This window comes from Rattus norvegicus, chromosome 12, assembly GCF_036323735.1.
Source record: "Rattus norvegicus strain BN/NHsdMcwi chromosome 12, GRCr8, whole genome shotgun sequence".
Classification (NCBI taxonomy): Eukaryota; Metazoa; Chordata; class Mammalia; order Rodentia; family Muridae; genus Rattus; species Rattus norvegicus.
Window position 1 is genome coordinate 51,620,434 of NC_086030.1, and position 18,461 is coordinate 51,638,894.

Consider the following 18,461-nt stretch of genomic DNA (forward strand, 5'->3'; position numbering starts at 1 on the left):
TGGCCTACTGAGTGTTAATAGCCACTGCTCGGGGTGTGGACACCTGAATGACCTTCAAAGGGGTCATCTGTAGCTCTTGATGAGTTGAAGATACTTTTGTCTTTCCCCTCTCTCTTTCTCTGATTTGAGTCATGATCTAACTATGTAGCCCAGGTGTCTCTAGAACTAGTAGTAATCTTCCTGCTTCCAGTCCCCCATTTACAGGCATATAACACTGTGCCTGAATGTAGAGTTTGTTTCCTATACTGGGTTTTCCTATGAAAGAAAGTTCTCCTTGGCTGAGCAGGTGATGGGATCTCTGCAAAGTGTTTTTCTTAAAAGTATGTCAAGGTTGTTCAGGAGAGTTCTGAGCCTTCGTGCTGCATTTGGTGCTACTGTTTTAGCTTCACTGTGGTAAAGAGGCAGCTGAAGACCTAGGAGTGGTCTTGTAACCTCATCTGAAAACAGCAGTTTGAGGTTTCTGTACTGCTGAGAGCAGGAGCTTTCGTGTGCTTACACAAAGTGCTTTCTAACAGCTGGTAGCATTTGACAGCCTCGTGTCTAGTTCAGGATGTGTGCCTTGTGTATTCTGTCAATTCACAGGGAGCCTCTCTGATTGACAGCAGGAGCCTTAAGTTTTTCTCTTAAGTGCTGTACCAGCCCCTCCATGTTTGTGTCCTAAGAGTGGGCTTCTCATTTGAGAGACTGTGGAATAATGTTTATGTAATTTAACATTCGGTTGTGAAATACTACTACATGTTATGAAGAACCTCTAACAGCTTTGCACAAAACAACCTTATTGATTACAGCAGCAGCAGCCCCGTTTCAGAACTCTCAGGCTTCCGTCGGTACGCCTCGACACCAACCCACCTCGACCTCCAGCACAGCAGCAGGCCCAGCCCATCCTTCGAAACTGCGGGCTCAGACCGCTGTCCAGGCCTCCACCCCAGGCCCACCCCTGCCCCCGCCCCAGGCCCCCTCGCTGGTGGCCGGGCAGAGTGCACCGCCCCAGCGGCTGGTGCTTACCTCGCAGGCCCAGGCCCGCTTGCCCAGTAAGTGGCCTTACTGTCCAGGGTCTGCTCTCACTGCCTTGGAGCAGTGTGTCAGGAACACGGGATGTCTGAAGAGCCTTTGCTGTCCACTGCCTCTGTCTGTCCCTCAGTACAGGCCTGGAGCGTGATGCCGGTCATGGTGGGGCCTTGCTTATGGTCATTGTCCAGGGCCCTGCTCTGTTCTACTCTTTCTCCTCCCCATTCAACCAGCTCTTCTTTCCTCCTGTGCTGCACTGGTGTTGAGGGCTAGCACCTTGGTTTAGCCTTAGCCACAGTTCCAGCAGTGCCAGGGTCCACACTGTGGGGCAAGTGTTGAGACCAGACCACAAGAATTAGCATTAGTTCCTAGACACTATTAGTTCTTCAGTTCCTCACATATTTCCAAGTTTAAACTTGGTGGTGAATACTTGCTCAGCAGAGACATTTCTCTCAATAATTCAGTGACTGAAACTGTTCATTGTTACTCATTTTTTCCTAACTCAAAATTTTATACTTCCAGCAATGGGATTAGCAAGTTTCCAAATCTTCTACAGGCCATTATCCAGGCTACTGTAGAAATTATGCCAACTAAAATATTACAGATCACAAATAGTTCTTATTTGTCATGTAGCAGAATCATTTTGAGGCCTTTTGGGAAAACTGGGATGGGACGAAAAAGCATCAGGGGAGACTGGGAGTCTCTTCTGTGTCCAGCAGTGGAGAGTGGTTGTCCTAGGCAGTCACACTAGAGGAGAGAGCTGTGTATCCTGTAGATGATAAAAGTTACATTACTGTGGGAGACCTTACATGTAGTAGTGTGTGAAGCTAGTGATTCAGCTGGCTTTATCCATCTAGAAGGGCTGAGGAGAGATTTCAGTGTCTGTGTGTAACTCTTTGTCTTTGACTTTCATTTCCCCTTGTGCACAGTTGATTCTGTGTGAAGACATCTTTAACCTTAGACAGTCTGCTAATCTTTCACTAACACTTCTCCTTATGGCCCCTTTACTAACCCTGGCGTGGATTTTTCTTGAGAAAGGAACATTTGAACTTGGATAGCCACCCGTTGGGTAAAAAGCCTTTAAACTTCTGATCATTTGATATGTAATATCAAATCCTATGAGCTCATCTGAATTAACAAACTCAAGAGTTTTAGATCTGACTTATTTAAGCTTTCCTAGAATTTAACAAAAAAGCATGTGCAATTAAAGTTTGTTGTTTTATATGTTGGTGATATGACCTTATTCACTGGTATATAACTATATAACTTTTCATATTTTTTAAGTTCTCTGAAGATTTTCCAATTTAATGTAAGAAACTTCTGATTTTTTTGGTACTTACTGTTCTTTTTCCCTTTCATTATTTGGAGAGAAAAGTAAAAATAGTCCTTAATAGTCTGATGAGTTGTAGTTGATACTGAAAGTCCTTGCCATTTATGATTAAATAGATTAACCACAAAAGTCTGGTATTTAATAGAGTTTTTTCTTTTGTCTTAAAATAACTTTTCCTAAAGTGATAAGCAACACCTAACGTGTTTTGAAGACACTTGAGTGTAGTACAGGCAGTCGTTGTTTATAGTGAGAGAGTCTTCATTCTAAGTGATGTTAGTTCAGCTTCTCTTCTGTGTTTTAACAGGTGGGGAAGTAGTGAAAATAGCTCAGCTGGCGTCCATTGCAGGGCCACAGAGCCGTGTGGCCCAGCCAGAGACACCTGTGACACTGCAGTTCCAAGGGAACAAATTTACCTTGTCACATAGCCAGCTGCGACAGCTCACAGCAGGCCAGCCTCTGCAGCTGCAAGGTAAGAGACAATCTGATATAATGCTGACAAGGACAGAGGTATGCCACTCTTAGCACTGTACTTGAGAACCTGTCTGGGTAACAGGTAAAAAGGGTAGATCCCTATGAGGTTCAGGTCTTCCCCAAGGAGTGACTTGAAGAAGTCTGACCTGAGGACTCTGAGGAATGATGAGATGACATTCGTCAATCACCTTGGCAGTGCCTTTAGTAAGTGATACTTGGTTTCTATCAATACCATCTGCTCTTTGGGAAGTTTCCTCTTTTGTAAGTTAGGGTAGAAGTGTTTGTTGCTTTCTAGTATGAATGAGTCAAATTTTCCTAAAAATGCCAAAAAGACCAGCAATTTTTGTACATGAAATGCTTTTACTACCTACCTACCTACCCACCAACCTACCTACCAACCAACCTACCAACCTACCTACCAACCAACCTACCAACCTACCTACCAACCAACCTACCAACCTACCTACCAACCTACCAACCTACCTAACTACCCACCTACCAAACTACCCACCTACCAAACTACCTACCAACCTACCTACCTACCAACCTACCAACCTACCTACCAACCTACCTACCTACCAACCTACCTACCAGCCTACCTACCTACCAACCAACCTAGCTAGCTAGCTAGCTAGCTACCTACCTACGTTCCTATCACTTGGGTTCTTTTTTTTTTTTTTTTTTTTTCCGGAGCTGGGGACCGAACCCAGGGCCTTGCGCTTCCTAGGCAACCTAGGCAAGCGCTCTACCACTGAGCTAAATCCCCAACCCCTATCACTTGGGTTCTTACTGTGTTGCCCATGTGACCTGTGACTTCTGAGACAAGCCATCCTCCTGCCTTAGCCTCTTAAGTAGTTGAGACTTCCAAGATATGTGCCAGTTTAAAGTTTCAATTTTAACACTGGGTCCAAACGTCTCAGACCTTTGGCTAAGAACATTTAGTTACTGCTTTCAAAGAAAAGGAGGTAGTAAAGTTTGAAATCTTAAGTGGTGTGTGGTGACAAGTGCAACTTCTTCAGCTGCATCCAGCACCAGCTGCTTACCTTTAGGGTGGGTAAGGTTTCACAGGTTTCTGTGCAGCACTAGCTTCCCTGAACCATGCTCCAGCAGCCTCTCTGAAAGACACTGCCCTGGATTCTGGCCGAGTGACAGCTTCTCATGATACTTTAATGCCTCTCTTGGTGGGGTTTAGGATCTGAGTCAGGGCCATCTGAGTGTAGTTGGTGGTTACTTGTTCTCTTTTACACATTTGGTAAGAAGGCTCAGGCATGTAATAATGTGTGTGGCAGACTCTTGAAGAGCAGCCACAGAGTCATGGTCTCCTGGGCTAATAAGCCCAGCTCTTTCTGGTAGTTTTGAATCCCTTTGGCAATGGCTAAGTGAGTCCGTGAATGTTTCTGTGACCTGCACAGCCCTAGGACAGCTGTGGTCACCAGCTGTGGATAGACTCCCTGGGTATGTGCAAGATTAGTGGTCTTTTCTCCATTTCATGTAAAGCAGTCTTTCCTCAGATGGTTTTCTGTCTTTATCTGAGATTTTAAAATAATCCTTTTTTTGTCAGCATTACTGAGCTGTACATATATTTGCTTGTGTAAATGGAACTATGTGTGTGCAGAATACTGACTCATTTGTTTCTATACCATTTGGAAGTGGCTAGTGTGTAATAATACTGTGCACAAACCTGTTACTGATGCTCCTGATGGACATGTGATTACAGGTAGCGTACTCCAGATCGTGTCAGCCCCTGGGCAGCCCTACCTGCGAGCCCCTGGCCCCGTGGTGATGCAGACTGTGTCTCAGGCAGGCGCTGTGCATAGCACCCTGGGAAGCAAGCCCCCAACCAGTGGCCCCAGCCCTGCACCCTTGAGCACACAAGGTAGGGTGTTCTAAAAGGAAAAAGGCTTAGTGAGAACTTCTTACACATTTTTTTGTGGTGTGGGTTGGGGGGTAACTCAGGAGTCATGGACCTTATGCATGTCAAAACCTTTTTTGTGATAGTCTGGTTTCCACACACGTGTCATGACATCAACTTGCTTTTTTCTTTCTTTTTCTTTCAAATGTACCGCTTGAATATGACCAAACCCACTGTCATGGTTCTAATAAAAAACATAGGGGAGATGGCTCATCAGTTAAGAGGACTCGTTGGAAAAAAAACAAAAACAAAAAGAAAAAAAAAAAAAAAAAGAGGACTCGTTGGATTGCAGAGGACCTAGCTATCTTTCCTACACCCACATGGTGGCTCACAGACATCTCTGACTCTAGTACTAGGGGATTTCTGATATCCACAGGTCCCAGGCACACATACTTTTATTCAGGAAAAAAACTGATAACCTTGTTTTTATGTTTATATATATATATATATATATATGTCTGTATGTATATGTATGCATATACATACATATATATAAAATACATAAATATATTTTAAAGTTTAATACACATAAAATACACAAGTGTATATTTAATTTAATAGACATATTTTTCATATATATGTTTATATATAAAATATATACACAATTTTATTTATTTTTAAGAAAAAACCTTTGGAACGACCAAATATTTAGTAAGTGTGCCTAGAGCTCCCTGAGAGTAGAGCCATGCATTTGGTACAGGGTTTGCACACTGCTCTGGCCGACCTATGGCTACCAGGCTCCCAGCTGCTCTCCTATTCTCTGTCAGCTTCTCTTCTAAGGACCAATCCTTGCCTGCATGTGTTCAGTATGTTAGAGCTGGTTGGCGAGTTTGATTCATGGGCAAGCAAGGAGACTTTCCTCATTATATGCTGATTACCTGTGATACTTTACCAATATGGAACGGAGGAGGTTATAATTCTGGCCTCGGACAGGTATGTGATCTGTCTGTGCCAGACACTAGAGTCCTGACTCTAGTTCTGGACAATAGTTTTGATGCACCAAACTTTTTTTTTTTTAAGATTTATTTATTTTATGTATATCACTACTCTATAGCTGTCTTCAGACACACCAGAGGAGGGCATCATCAGATCCCATTACAGATGGTTGTAGGCCACCATGTGGTTGCTGGGAATTTAACCACTGAGCCATCTCTCCAGCCCCATGCATGATGCACCAAACTCTATTTTTTTTTTTTTCTTTTCTCTTTTTTCAGAGCTAGGCAAGTGCTCTACCACTGAGCTAAATCCCCAACCCCTGCACCAAACTCTTAAGAGTCTGCTCCTTTTATTTTCTTGGGATTTCAGGAGGCAAGCTGCTGCACCTTGGCTAGGCAGTCTACCTTTAGGAATGGATCTGTTTCATACTGGCTTTCCTTTGCTTTTTTCTTTGGGAGCCAGGAGCACAAGGGCTTAGGGATGGAACTCCAAGCATTCCAGGCAAGTGTTCTACCATTAAGCCACACCTTTACTCCCTTCAGCTGTTTGCTTTTACATTTGTAGTTGGTGTTCCTGGTCGAGTAGCAGTGAGTGCTATGGCTGTTGGGGAACCTGGCCTGGCTTCCAAACCAGCTTCTCCTGCTGCAGGGCCAACCCAGGTAAGGCTTAGATGCAGTGGCAAGTAGCTTTCCTGTGGCAGCCAAGGTTCCTGTAGGTCCTTTCTGGTTTATGCATTTTAGAGATGCACATGCTCTTTGAATTAGGGCCTTGATTTAACCCAATGAAAGAAATTGACATAGGCTTCTGACTGCAGACATTGGTCTTTTTTTCCTTTTATTTTTTCTTATTCTCAGTGTTTTCTATGTCTTAGGAGGACACAGAAGGCTCTTTTTCTGCCAGTAGTTTCATAGAAGTAGGCCATGGATGTTGAGATGAATGTGTGCATAATAGTTCTCAAAGCCTTCAGTGAGGTGATTTTGTTGTTTCTCAAAAATTTTTGGTCATGGTTTGTCTTTCTGGCATTTTTGATCAAGGAGGAGAAGAGCAGACTTTTGAAGGAACGATTGGATCAGATTCATTTTATCAATGAGCGGCGTTGTTCCCAGGCTCCAGTGTATGGTAGAGACTTGCTGAGGATCTGTTCCTTGCCTGGAAGAAGGAAGAGGCCTTTGTGCTGGTCTTTGGATAGCAACCTTGGGAAGGGTCCTAAAGGAGCAGACTATGACACGTCACTCTCAAAAAGTGAAGGTGATCTGATTTTGACGTTGAGTCAGCGCCAAGAGTCTCTTCAAGATGTTCTTGACAGGTGAGTTAGTGTGTGCAGGTGAGTATCTTTACCCTTATTTTCTGTTCCTTCACTCAGATGCACTCCAAAAGTTTTCTTTTTTTCTTTTTTTTTTTTAATTTTGGGTCTCATGTAGCTGCCCTTCATTTCTGTAGAGCTAGCCTAGGCTTGCCTTGAACTCTTCCTGATGCTCCTGCCTCCTTCCCTCAGTGCTAGTATGAGCAGACAGACACATCCTGTAGTTCTTCATTCTTTGGATTGTACTTTTTAAATGTCTTTTATTTCCAATTACTTTCCTTTTGGTTGCCCTTTTGAGTTTCTTAGGGTTTGAAGTGGTTTGGGAACAAGGACCTGGTATTTAGGTTATTAACTGGCTCTTTTAGAAAACTGACCCACAAAACTAGCCATATGTTACTTGGAGACATTGAAGAGTAGAATTCAGAATAAGTTAGTAGAGCAGCCTCAGTAAGGTGACCACCACAGCTAGCCACACTGTTCCTGCTAGTTCTTGATATGTCTGCTGCTGTTCAGACTACTGACAGTCTATGCACGTTTCTTTATGACCTGGCCTTGCTCTCAGGGCTCAGCTTCAAGGTCATTTTCTTTGTCTGGCTGAACTATGTTGTTACTTCCTGCCTAGAGAGGCTCTAATTACCCAGTGCCTGTGCTTAGTGTTCAGAGCCTGCCTTCCAGGTCTCACAGATAAGTAAACTAATGAAGAAAAAGAGTCCTTTCCAGGCTGAGCCAGCCTGTTCCTTGCCTTTCCAGGCTGTGTGATAGATTTGCTGCCATTTGTTTGTCTTTGAGGTGCTGGTCATATTCACACATCACAGATGGCCACTTCAGAGCAATCACCAACACCCAGCTTCACATGCTGGAAAGACAATTAAGAATTTAAGAGCCCATATTACTCCTATAGAGTGCTCCAGTTTGGTTCCTAGCCCCCAAGTTAGGGAGTTCACAAGTGCCTCAAGCTCCATGGGATTGGACATCGTCTTATGGCCTCTGCAGGCAAGGACATGCACATGCACAAACCCCTATGTAGATACACAAGCATAAGCATAACTGAAATTAAAAGTAGCTGGGCATGGTAGTGCATACCTTTAATCCAGCACTGGGGAGGCAGAGGCAATCAGATGGATATCATTGAGCTCCAGGCTCAGAGTTAACTAGTGAGTCTCAAAAAAGTTTTTTTAAAAATTAAAAACCAAGTAAATAAATAAATAACATTTAAAACAGAGCTTCAACTAATGCTTCAACTAGAGCTTCAACTAGAGCTTTCTGGTATAGGTGACTAAATGTTAGTAGGAAGTATCAGGTTGGTTGTGGCATTGCAGTTCTGTCTGTAGGGTGTCCTGGGTCTGTCCCCTTTCAAGTTACATGTCACCTGTAGTATTTATCTAGAAGGCTCATATTCAGAGAGAATTTACTTCTGTCCCAAGAGTCCTCACGGGGAATATCTGAGCCAGTGGCTAGAGTCTGGAGAATGCCCTGTGCTGGTCATTTAGATCTGTCCTGACTGATGTTGCCTTGGGTTTCTGTCCTTGAGCTGTGAAAGATTAGTTGCTTTGCAGTGATAGAATCTAGCTCTCGATGCTTGTCTGTCACTCACACTGTCAGAGGGTCCAGGGTACCACATAGTGACCACACATGATTTCTGCTCCTCAGGGTGGCCTGTGTGATTCCTCCAGTGGTGGCTACACCACCCTCCCTGTGGGTCGAGAGGCCGCCCTCACTGTATAGCAGCAGGTTGAGAGCTCTGAGGCAGTGCCTGAGAGAGCACACCGGCCCTTACCACCGACAGCTGCAACAGCTAACAGCACTGCGCTCACTGCAGTTTCCGGAGCTGAGGCTGGTGCAGTTTGACTCAGGTATGGCAGACCCCATTGGCATGGTTATGAAGTAAGATACATTTGTTCTGGAATGCAAGACTGACACACACACACACACACACTCTCTCTCTCAGGAAAGTTAGAAGCTTTAGCAATCCTGCTACAAAAACTGAAATCTGAAGGACGCCGGGTGCTGATTTTATCTCAGATGGTTCTTATGCTGGACATTTTAGAGATGTTCTTGAACTTCCATTATCTCACCTATGTACGGATTGATGAAAATGCCAACAGTGAACAACGACAGGTAAGAAATAATCCTTTCATGGTATGACCCTGAATCATTGGATTTAGGCCTCATTTTCCTACAGTTGTGAGGTCAGTGGTCTACTGTCCTTAAATGCAGAAGAGGTAGCATTTAGAACTTTCTGAGTTCCATACTGACTGCTTCGATTTTTTTTTTTTTTTCCCACCTCAACAAGCTTGTCAGCCAGCTGTCTGGTCCTAGGTGTCATATAGGACAAATAGGGGTAATCTACGTACTTTAAGAGGTGGCTATCTGGCAAAGATATGAGTACTTTTTAGACTAGCTCTCAAATACAAATTGAGAAGTTTTCCATGTTTTTGTTGTCCTTATTTGTTAACTTTTAACATTTGGCTAATACACAGTGATTGTAAAACCTGTAGCATAGCTATCCACAAAGCATCGTGGAATGCCAGCCTCAGAGATGAATAGACAGTTGATGTAGTAATGATCCTTTTCTAGGACTTCCACACAGCAGCAACAGTGCTTCACTGAATGGTTGGTACATAAAATTGTTTACTATAGAAGTGCACATGATAAGCCATGAATAGTAACAGAGTGAATATTCAGCAGAAGAAAGTACACAGAGAAGGTTTGTGCCTTGGCAGTGAATCACAACTTTCTTCACAACTTCAAATGACAGACCAGAAAGTCCTTACAAGAAGTGTCTCAGTACAAGCATGAGTAGTATATAGTGCAAAGGGTCATGAGTGGGGGAGAAAAACATGGTGCTGAACATGACTTGAGTTGTTCTTTTTATGTTTCAAAGCAAATGCAAAGTTTATACACATTATATATGCAAATGGAAAGGAGCCTGGTTTTTTGGTACTAGTGTAGAAAATTGGGTTGTGGTACTGGAGAGGTGGCTCAGTGGTTAAGAGAACTGATTGCTCTTCCAGAGATCCCGAGTTCAATTCCTAGCAACCACATGATGGCTCACAACCATCTGTAATGGGATCTGATGCCCTCTTCTGGTGTGTCTGAAGATAGCTACAGTGTACTTACGTAGAATAAAATAATTTTTTTAAAAATTGGGTTGTTATTTGAAGAGAGAGGTTGGTCAACTTTCGTTTTGGCATGGAAATAATTTACAGAAGAGAAGTATTCAACATTCATTAGTTTGTTGTCCTACATGGTTAGATCTTTCTGTGCTTCCTCAGCCTTACTCCAGGGGCTTCTTGCCTGTAGAGTGCCCTGGCATTGCCTGAGGATAGAGGAGAAAGCACAGCTCCCTCCCTAGCAAGACTCTGCTTTCTTGTGGGGCCTACAGATTGGGCTGACAGCAAGTACCAGATAGGCATGACATCTTATACACATGATGTCTGTATTATCTAAACATGACCTAGAAATGCGGTGCACAGAAGGAAGTGCATGCATGCAGGGAAGCCAGGGTAAGATGTTATTCATGGAACAAATGAGACTGTTACAAAATAACTTGAATTGACAGATCATAGGTGTCAAAGGTCTTCCAGAAATGTTAACTAAGTACTTTCTTTTCTCTCAGGAGCTGATGAGGAGTTTCAACAGAGACAGGCGGATTTTCTGTGCCCTTCTCTCCACCCATAGCCGTGCCACTGGCATAAACCTTGTTGAGGCTGACACTGTGGTGTTTTATGACAATGACCTAAATCCAGTTATGGATGCCAAAGCCCAGGAGTGGTGTGATAGAATTGGGAGGTGCAAGGACATCCACATATACAGGTGATGATACTCCTGGCCAATTCAAGAAGTGTACATAATGAGCTCTGTGGAAGGTGTGGGTGAAGTGATACACAGTGATACACAGTTAAGAGGTGGAACCAGATGTTCTATGCTGCAGTTGAATTTTAGAAGTTCCTACATAACTGGGGCTTATTTTCCTTTTAGACTTATTTCTAGTGCTGCTGTTTTGTCTGGCCTTTGCGCTTGATATTTACTTGAATATGTAATCAGTTTTGTGTTAAGTCAGTTGTATGTTGGGTTTTTAGTGTTCAGTGTGTGCATATTGTACATTTTTATTTTAACTGAAGAACACAGCTTATATTTGACTTGTTTGAAGTATTATAAAGTACAAAGTGTCTGTTGAAAGACTTAGGATATGTCTCGTTATCTTTAAACATATAAATTATAACTGGTTGCCTTTCACAGCTAATTGGAAAGATAAAAGGGCCCCATGGTCCTCTCCTAGGTTTCTGAGTATTATTTATTATGCTAATATAGTACTAGTCTGATGTTCGAGTATGCTATCTCTGACGAGCAAAACATAGTCTAGACAGGCTACAGATGAGTAGGCTTCAGGTTGAGTGTTGAAGAATATAATAAACAAATAACTAGGTAAATGATAGATTAGGGGAGTACCTTGCAGTTCTCCGTGCAAAGGGCAGATCAGTCTCATAAGCTGAGAAATAAGGTAGGTACCCTTATTTAAAAGTGGGAATACAGAGGGCCTAGGAATTTGAATAGTTAATTTCAAGTGTCATAGCATGAAGGTCCAGCTCACCTAGGGCAGAATGATACTCAGGTTGAACATGAAATATCTATTTGAGGCTCAGACAGCATATCAAGGAGAAACTGAGTTTAGTGATGGAAGCTGCCATGTCTGTAGGGCTCAGGAATTGCCTCAGTTCTTCTGAAAGCAGCATGAGAAGACTTGTTGAAATTAAAGTGCTGTGTCCTTTACCAGCCATAGCCATGCTGAAGCATCTGCCTCAAAGTATTGTTGTTTAGTGCAGCAAGAATGGGGAGCACCCATTGGGATCAGCCATACACCTACCTATTTAGCAGACAAAAGGAAAGCATGCTCATAGGGAGCTTGTTCATGTTGCTTAGCAAAGGGAACGAGTGTGGGTTAGCATATGCATGACACAGACAGGACTGATTGTGCCTTATGCTACTAACATCAAAGGCCTGCAGGGTACACCCAGGGTGATAGCATTTCCTAATAGCCTTTGCATTGGCTGCCTAGGAGAAGGGGTTGGAAAGGCAAGCAATGATGAAAGTATGTATTGCAAGAATTCCTGCTCATGGCACCATTATAAGGAAGGCTCCAAAGATAAGCCAAAGTTTGATGGCACCAAAGCCTAAAATTGTAAACATCGCAGAGAGTTTATTGGGTACGAGTGGTTTCTTACAGGGATGTGGGTAACCTCAAAGCATTAGCTACACCCTAGAATGGATGGTGACTTATGCATAGCTACGTAGATGGAGTCTCCTCTTCTCACCTTCCTTCTTACCCTAGCCCCTCCACACACGAGTGTAGAATTGCACACAAAGATAAGGGTCCATGACTTCCCTAGCCCATCTTTCTGAAAGAACATCCATCAATAGGTCTTTTGTGAGCCGACACAACTGATCTGATGAAGGTGGCTGCTATTTTGCCGGGAGGACTATAATGTACAACAAGATGTATGTTAAAAATTCACCCACAGGGCTCATTTGATATCTCAGCTAATTATAATATTTTCTTTTAATTTACCTGAGTTTAATCTCCAGGACCTATATGGTAGAAGGAGAGTTATCACTGTAACTCTCCATTCATCTGTCTGTCCTATCACTATAACTATATATCACAATAGTGATAACAGTTTGTGAGAAAAGTTGTTCTCAGACTTCTCCATGTGAGTTGTGGCACTTGCATGCCTATGTGCTTATCTGTCTATTGATCTCAGTCTAAATATTAGTTTTTAGGAAAAAAAATGTTACCCATACTCGACATGGTGGCACATGTTAAAATCCCTGCATTCCGGAGGCTTAGACAGGAAGATGATGAGCTTGAAGCTAGTCTGGGCTACATTGTGATATCCTGTTTTAACAAAACCCAACCCACTGCATGCGTGTGCTGTTATTACATGAATGTAAGGTGGTGCCATCTTGTTCTGTGCTGCAGAGTGTTGGTGTACTTATAACCCAGAGGTAGACAAAAATGCAACCTGTTATCTCACAGGTTAGAATCTGGCTCTTTTTCCTACTCCTAAAGCTTACATGTAAGGGAACTGTGTGTATTGGACCTGTGTTAACATGAGAAGAGAGAGCACTGCACCTTGATGGCTCATTTTTTAATATGTTCCCTATTTATAATTTTTTTCTCCTGGAAAATTCTCATTTTCTTTTTCATCCCTGTGAATATTTTTGTTAAAATAGTTTAATTTAAGCTTTCTTGACTTATAGCATTTAACATCCTTAAAGCAAGTAATCAGGGATGGAGTGATGGCTGCTCTTACAGAGGACCCAAGTTCAATTCCTAGCACCCATATAGCAGCTCACCAACTGTGTATAACTCCAGTCCAGGAAATGAAGAGCCAACTACCACTGGCCCTCATGGGCATCAGGCCTGCAAATGGTACACACACGTACATATAGGCAAAACATCCATATACATAAAGCTTTTTTAAAGTATATTTTTAAAACAAAACAGCGGATGTTGTAGGAAAACAATAGATTGGATGACAAGCCCAGCTTGAGGTAGTACTCTTGAGACCTTCTGGGAGACTAGCATCTTGCAGGGGACAGGTAAGAACGGCACACCTCTTACAAGTCTCTCATGAGGCAAGTCAGAGAAGCTATCAACTCTGTCTGTTCTGGTCTAGAAGGACAGACAGTAGGGATGAATCTAAGGCCGGTTGAGAAAGGTGGGAGAAACAGTGGCAGGCAAAGGGATGCACCACAGACTCCAGAGCACAGGAGAGCCAAGATTGGAGAGGGAGTGACAGAGTGGCTTAGGCAGGTGCTGCTTTTCTGGCTACCCTTTGGACACTTCTGTCTGGTATTGGCTTGTGTTTGTAGGTGACATAACTGTTGTTTCATCTGTATATGTATATTATTTTTTTATTTTTTTATAGGCTTGTCAGTGGCAATTCTATTGAAGAGAAGTTGTTAAAAAATGGAACTAAAGATTTGATCCGGGAAGTAGCTGCTCAGGGAAATGACTACTCGATGGCATTCTTAACTCAGGTAGCTTTCATATGTTAGGCGTGGGTATGATTACATAGGGAGACTGTCTCACTTCCCAGCTTCCTACTTTTTTATGTGAATTCACTAATGACGGCTGACTCTCGGGTGGGTTTTTGTACTCCCAAGGCTCAGGTCAGACACAGGATTGCCACTGTTCCTGGAAGTTACTGTGCTTATTGTTTGTGTTTAGCGAACTATCCAGGAGCTGTTTGAAGTCTACTCACCTATGGATGATGCTGGCTTTCCAGTGAAAGCTGAGGAATTTGTGGTGCTTTCTCAGGAACCATCTGTCAGCGAAACCATCGCACCCAAGATTGCAAGACCTTTCATAGAGGTGAGAGAAAATCTGGTCTGCCATAAGGCTTGCTAGACAATGAATGTTCTGTTTGAGTTGTGAATGTGTGTGCTTTCCCAGTGTGGTTGTGTGCTTTCACTCATCTGGCTTCTGAGCGCTCAGTTCTTACTCTGTATTTATTCTCCCCTCTGTTGATCCTGAAGCCTTCCTGCCTCCCTGCCTCCCTGCCTCCCTGCCTCCCTGCCTCCCTGCCTCCCTGCCCTCCTGCCCTTCTGCCCTCCCTTCCCCAACTGTAAAGTATCAAGGGAATGGAGGAGGAGATGCTAGTCATTGTCCTCTTCCCATTAGGACTTCCTGAGCCATATTTGATTTCTAGTATTGACTCAAAGAACCATGCATCCCATCTGGCCCCCAAGCACTGTGCCTGTTAAATACACAGCTGACTTTCAAGATTTAGATGAGGCCCTAGAATGTCTCTGCTTGGTACTTCTCATGTTGGTTCCTTGTTGGGGTATAATATTCTGGGTGCATGTAAGGGATATTACTGTAGCAGTGCAGGCACTGGAAGGTTTGGCATTACACACATGGGTCCTGTGCAGTGGCCATCTTTATATGCACATAGCAGATAGATACCTATCAGGATTACTTATATATCCTCTTTCCTCTGCTTCTGACATGATCAAGGCCCATTTTACCCCAAGGGGCCTCACTTGCCCATTGATTGCTGAATATCTTCACTACTGCAACCTCTCATGAAGGAAAGGGGTTCCTTCCTCTTCAGACCCTGCTCTCCACACCCTCTTTGAATGTCCTCCCCGTGGAAGCTGCCCCACCTCTGATTCTGCTGTTTGTCTGGGGTGACAATTGACTTGCTTCTTGCTCTTCAGCAAAAGCCATGAATGGTGGAGAGCAGCAGTGCCCTGGTGTGCTACTGTCTTGTGCTCCATGCTATCAAAGCTTTAACAACAGTGGTGATGGCCAGCTACTTTCTAATTCAAAAACCAACTATTCAGAAAGTCCCTCCTTTCTTGAGCTTCTCCCTTCCAGAAGTGACTACTCTTGTGGCATCTTTTTACAGTTGTCCATTATGAGCTGTATATGAATAGAGGTCTGTGCTTGGGGTCTGCTCTTTGTTTCATGTGGCAGTAGAGTATCTGCCCCCATTCTGCATAATAGTATTTATGAACTTGCCACACTGCTCATCAGACCTGTGTGTGCATGACTGTTTTGGAGTGTGCTTTTGTGGTGTCTTGTCTGAGCATGTACGTGTATCCCTACTGAATGAGAGCCTTGAAGCAGAGTCTCTGCCAGCATATCCTGCATATACAACTAGTAGATAGAGCTAAGCGATATGCCTCAGTGGCATCTGAGTGCTGTAGCTGCTGTGGACTGCCCAGGGCTTCAGCTGGACGGTCTCTCTCTTAAGCTGTGGTCTCACATGGTAGATTTGTTTTGCATCTTGCTATTGAATAGGGAATCCAAAATACCTTTTTCATGAGTTTCATGACCATGTGACTGACTCCCCCCTCCCCCCCTTTGCCCCAAAGCTAGCAATAAAACCCTAGGCTTCATGTAAGCCTCTACTTTTTTTTTCCCTTTTTTTCGGAGCTGGGGACCGAACCCAGGGCCTTGCGCTTCCTAGGCAACCTAGGCAAGCGCTCTACCACTGAGCTAAATCCCCAACCCCAAGCCTCTACTTTTAAGCCTTACCCTAGCTCCTGGATAATTGTTTTTAATTGCCTGCTCAAGTTTTTGGAGTTTGGAGATTTTATTTATTTTATGTGAGGACACTGTTGTTTTCTTCAGTCAAGCACACCAGATGAGGGCATCAGATCCCATTAACAATGGCTGTGAGCTACCATGTAGTAGCTGGGAATTTAACTCAGGACCTCTGCAAGAGCAATCAATGCTCTTGACCGCTGAGCCATCTCTCCAGCCCTTGGAGACTTTTTTTTAAAGGATGTATTTTATTTTGTAATTGTGTGTACATGTGGATGCACACGAGTTTGAGTGACTACAGATACCAGAAAAGGGAGTTTTCCTGGAGCTGCAGTTAGAGGCTGTTGTGAACTACCCAAGGTGCTGGGAACTGATTTCAGGTTCTCCAAAAGACCAAGTGCACCATTTCTCCAGTTCGGTATTTTCAAACATGCGTGCATGCATGCATGTGTGTTGTGTAAGTGGGTCAGAGAACAGCTTTCTCCATGTGTCTTGGCAACAGGAACCTTTCTTTACCTGCCGAACCATCTGACTGTCCTCTGATGAGGGCTATTTTCTGCTTTCTCTTTTTCTTTCTGTCCCTTTGGGTTCTTTGTATTTATGGGCTCAGGGTACCCATGCTATTGTTCTCTGTCTTGCTGAACAGATTCCTAGACCTGTCATCATCATCGGGCCTTTCTGTATCCAACTTTAAAGATTCTCCATATCACCGTGGTGCCCTTCTCTGTTGTCTTCTAGAAATAATTTTATAGGCCTTATATAGTGTGGTTATGTTTTAAGCTGTTGGTTTTGCCAGATACTTTGAACACTTGTTGCATGGGTTTTTGTTGCTGCTGCTGCTGTTGTTGTTTACTATGGTTATATTGTCTCACATGTGAGCACCTCTTTTTACAGCCCCAGCCATTATTAGATGTGTACTCCTGGGTGCTTAGGGGGTGAATAGTGGCATTTTTTTTAATGTACATGCCTTATATTCTAATGAAGTTAGCTATCCCTGTATGTTCTGGGCACCTCTGCTACAGTTTTCTGTGCACTTCTGGCCAGACTGGCTTTTTGTATTTGAATGTGAATGGTTTTGTTCTTCCTATGTCACAGCTGTGGTTAGTGCAGTATATACTAGGTGTGAAAAGAGCACCTTCTTTTTCTTAGAACCTATTTATTTAGGCATTTTACCATACTTAACCCATTGCCAGTGCTTTGTTCTTCCACAGGACTTCCCTGTCTCGCTTGATAGTATTTCTATAAGGTCTAGAAGTTTTAGATCCATCCACAAGTCCTATCGTTGGAGTGCCTATCATCCAGCCTGTGTGTGAAACGCCTAAAAGAAGCTTCCTTTGGAAGCTTGCTGCTTGTTAGAGTACAGACTCCTTCATTTGACAAGTCTGCCTTCAAGTCTCAGTGCAGACTCTTTGTAGGCCCTCAAGAGCATCGAGTGTCTGGAGGAGGATGCGCAGAGGTCCACAGAGGAAGCTGTGCCTGGATCCAGCACTGTAGCTGTGTCCTCAGACTCAGACGGCTCTAGATACGATGAGGAACCATCACAGCTAGAGGAGCTGGCTGACTTTATGGAACAGGTTTGAGGATTTGTTTTTTCTTTACAGTTAAGATTTTTAACATTTGAACCCTTTTATGAAATAGGTTTTGTTTGTTTTGACTAAGAACAGTTACTTTTAAAATTACATGTTGGTGAAAGATTTTATAAGGAATTTTATTGATCTTTATTAAGTTGCTACTAACCCAATTCAAAAAATATATTTTTGAAATAGCTTACACCAATTGAAAAATATGCATTGAATTACTTGGAATTGTTCCATACGACCACTGAACAAGAAAAAGAGAGAAGCAGTGAGGTAAGAGAATCAAGTTTTGTTAGTGTGACATAGTAAAAGCAAAAGTTCTCAGTGCAGAATTTGATTTGAAGTGACTATGACTTCATGAAATTAAGAGACATCCAAATCCTAGCAGTGCAGGTCTCACTGAGGCTGCCATCTTGCAAACTCTGTGCAGGCAGCCAGGTTGCCTGCTCTTTGCCTTGATGTCATTGCACTTGTTTGGGAGCAGCTTGGGTTTGGAAGAGGCCTGGGATCCAGGGTTATATGTTGAGGGGCAGAGTACATGTAGAAGTAAGACATCCCTTTGGGGAGATAGAACTTCACCATGTGTGTGCACAGTGACTGGGTGAATTGACCACTAGGAAGAGACGAGAAACAACCTGTATGCTCTGGTCTCAGAGGTCTTTCCCCTATTCCTTTCGCTGGCAGGATTTGGTGATGGCAACAATGAAGGACTGGGAAACCCGCAATGCTAGAGCCCTGCAGGAAAGGGAGGCCCAGCTGCAGCTGGAGCAGGAGGAAGCAGAGCTTCTCACCTACACTCGGGAGGATGCCTATAGCATGGTAAACTAGCCTCCACTTCTGAGGAGTGCATTCAGCTCCTTTCCTCA

At 43.4% G+C, this 18,461-nt stretch overlaps 1 protein-coding gene and 1 non-coding gene across 25 annotated transcripts in view; both read left to right on the top strand.

Annotated features, from left to right (window-relative positions):
* Positions 1-18,461, top strand: part of Ep400 (E1A binding protein p400) — a 106,971-nt gene that overhangs the window by 68,769 nt on the left and 19,741 nt on the right. For 18 of the 24 annotated variants that reach the window (XM_063271366.1, XM_063271372.1, XM_063271373.1 and 15 more), the window contains 13 exons: positions 789-1,031; positions 2,643-2,807; positions 4,527-4,685; positions 6,222-6,316; positions 6,692-6,963; positions 8,611-8,813; positions 8,909-9,078; positions 10,580-10,776; positions 13,893-14,004; positions 14,195-14,338; positions 17,434-17,592; positions 17,785-17,868; positions 18,280-18,414. In XM_063271366.1, the coding sequence (XP_063127436.1) occupies positions 789-1,031; positions 2,643-2,807; positions 4,527-4,685; positions 6,222-6,316; positions 6,692-6,963; positions 8,611-8,813; positions 8,909-9,078; positions 10,580-10,776; positions 13,893-14,004; positions 14,195-14,338; positions 17,434-17,592; positions 17,785-17,868; positions 18,280-18,414 (2,138 nt within the window). The remainder of the gene's footprint in view (positions 1-788; positions 1,032-2,642; positions 2,808-4,526; positions 4,686-6,221; positions 6,317-6,691; positions 6,964-8,610; positions 8,814-8,908; positions 9,079-10,579; positions 10,777-13,892; positions 14,005-14,194; positions 14,339-17,433; positions 17,593-17,784; positions 17,869-18,279; positions 18,415-18,461) is intronic. The other 6 variants (XM_063271383.1, XM_063271384.1, XM_063271389.1 and 3 more) reach the window with 1 other exon arrangement.
* On the top strand, positions 10,227-10,359 carry Snora49 (small nucleolar RNA, H/ACA box 49). Its single transcript, XR_005492147.1, has one exon. It is a non-coding gene; the product is annotated as a small nucleolar RNA SNORA49 (small nucleolar RNA).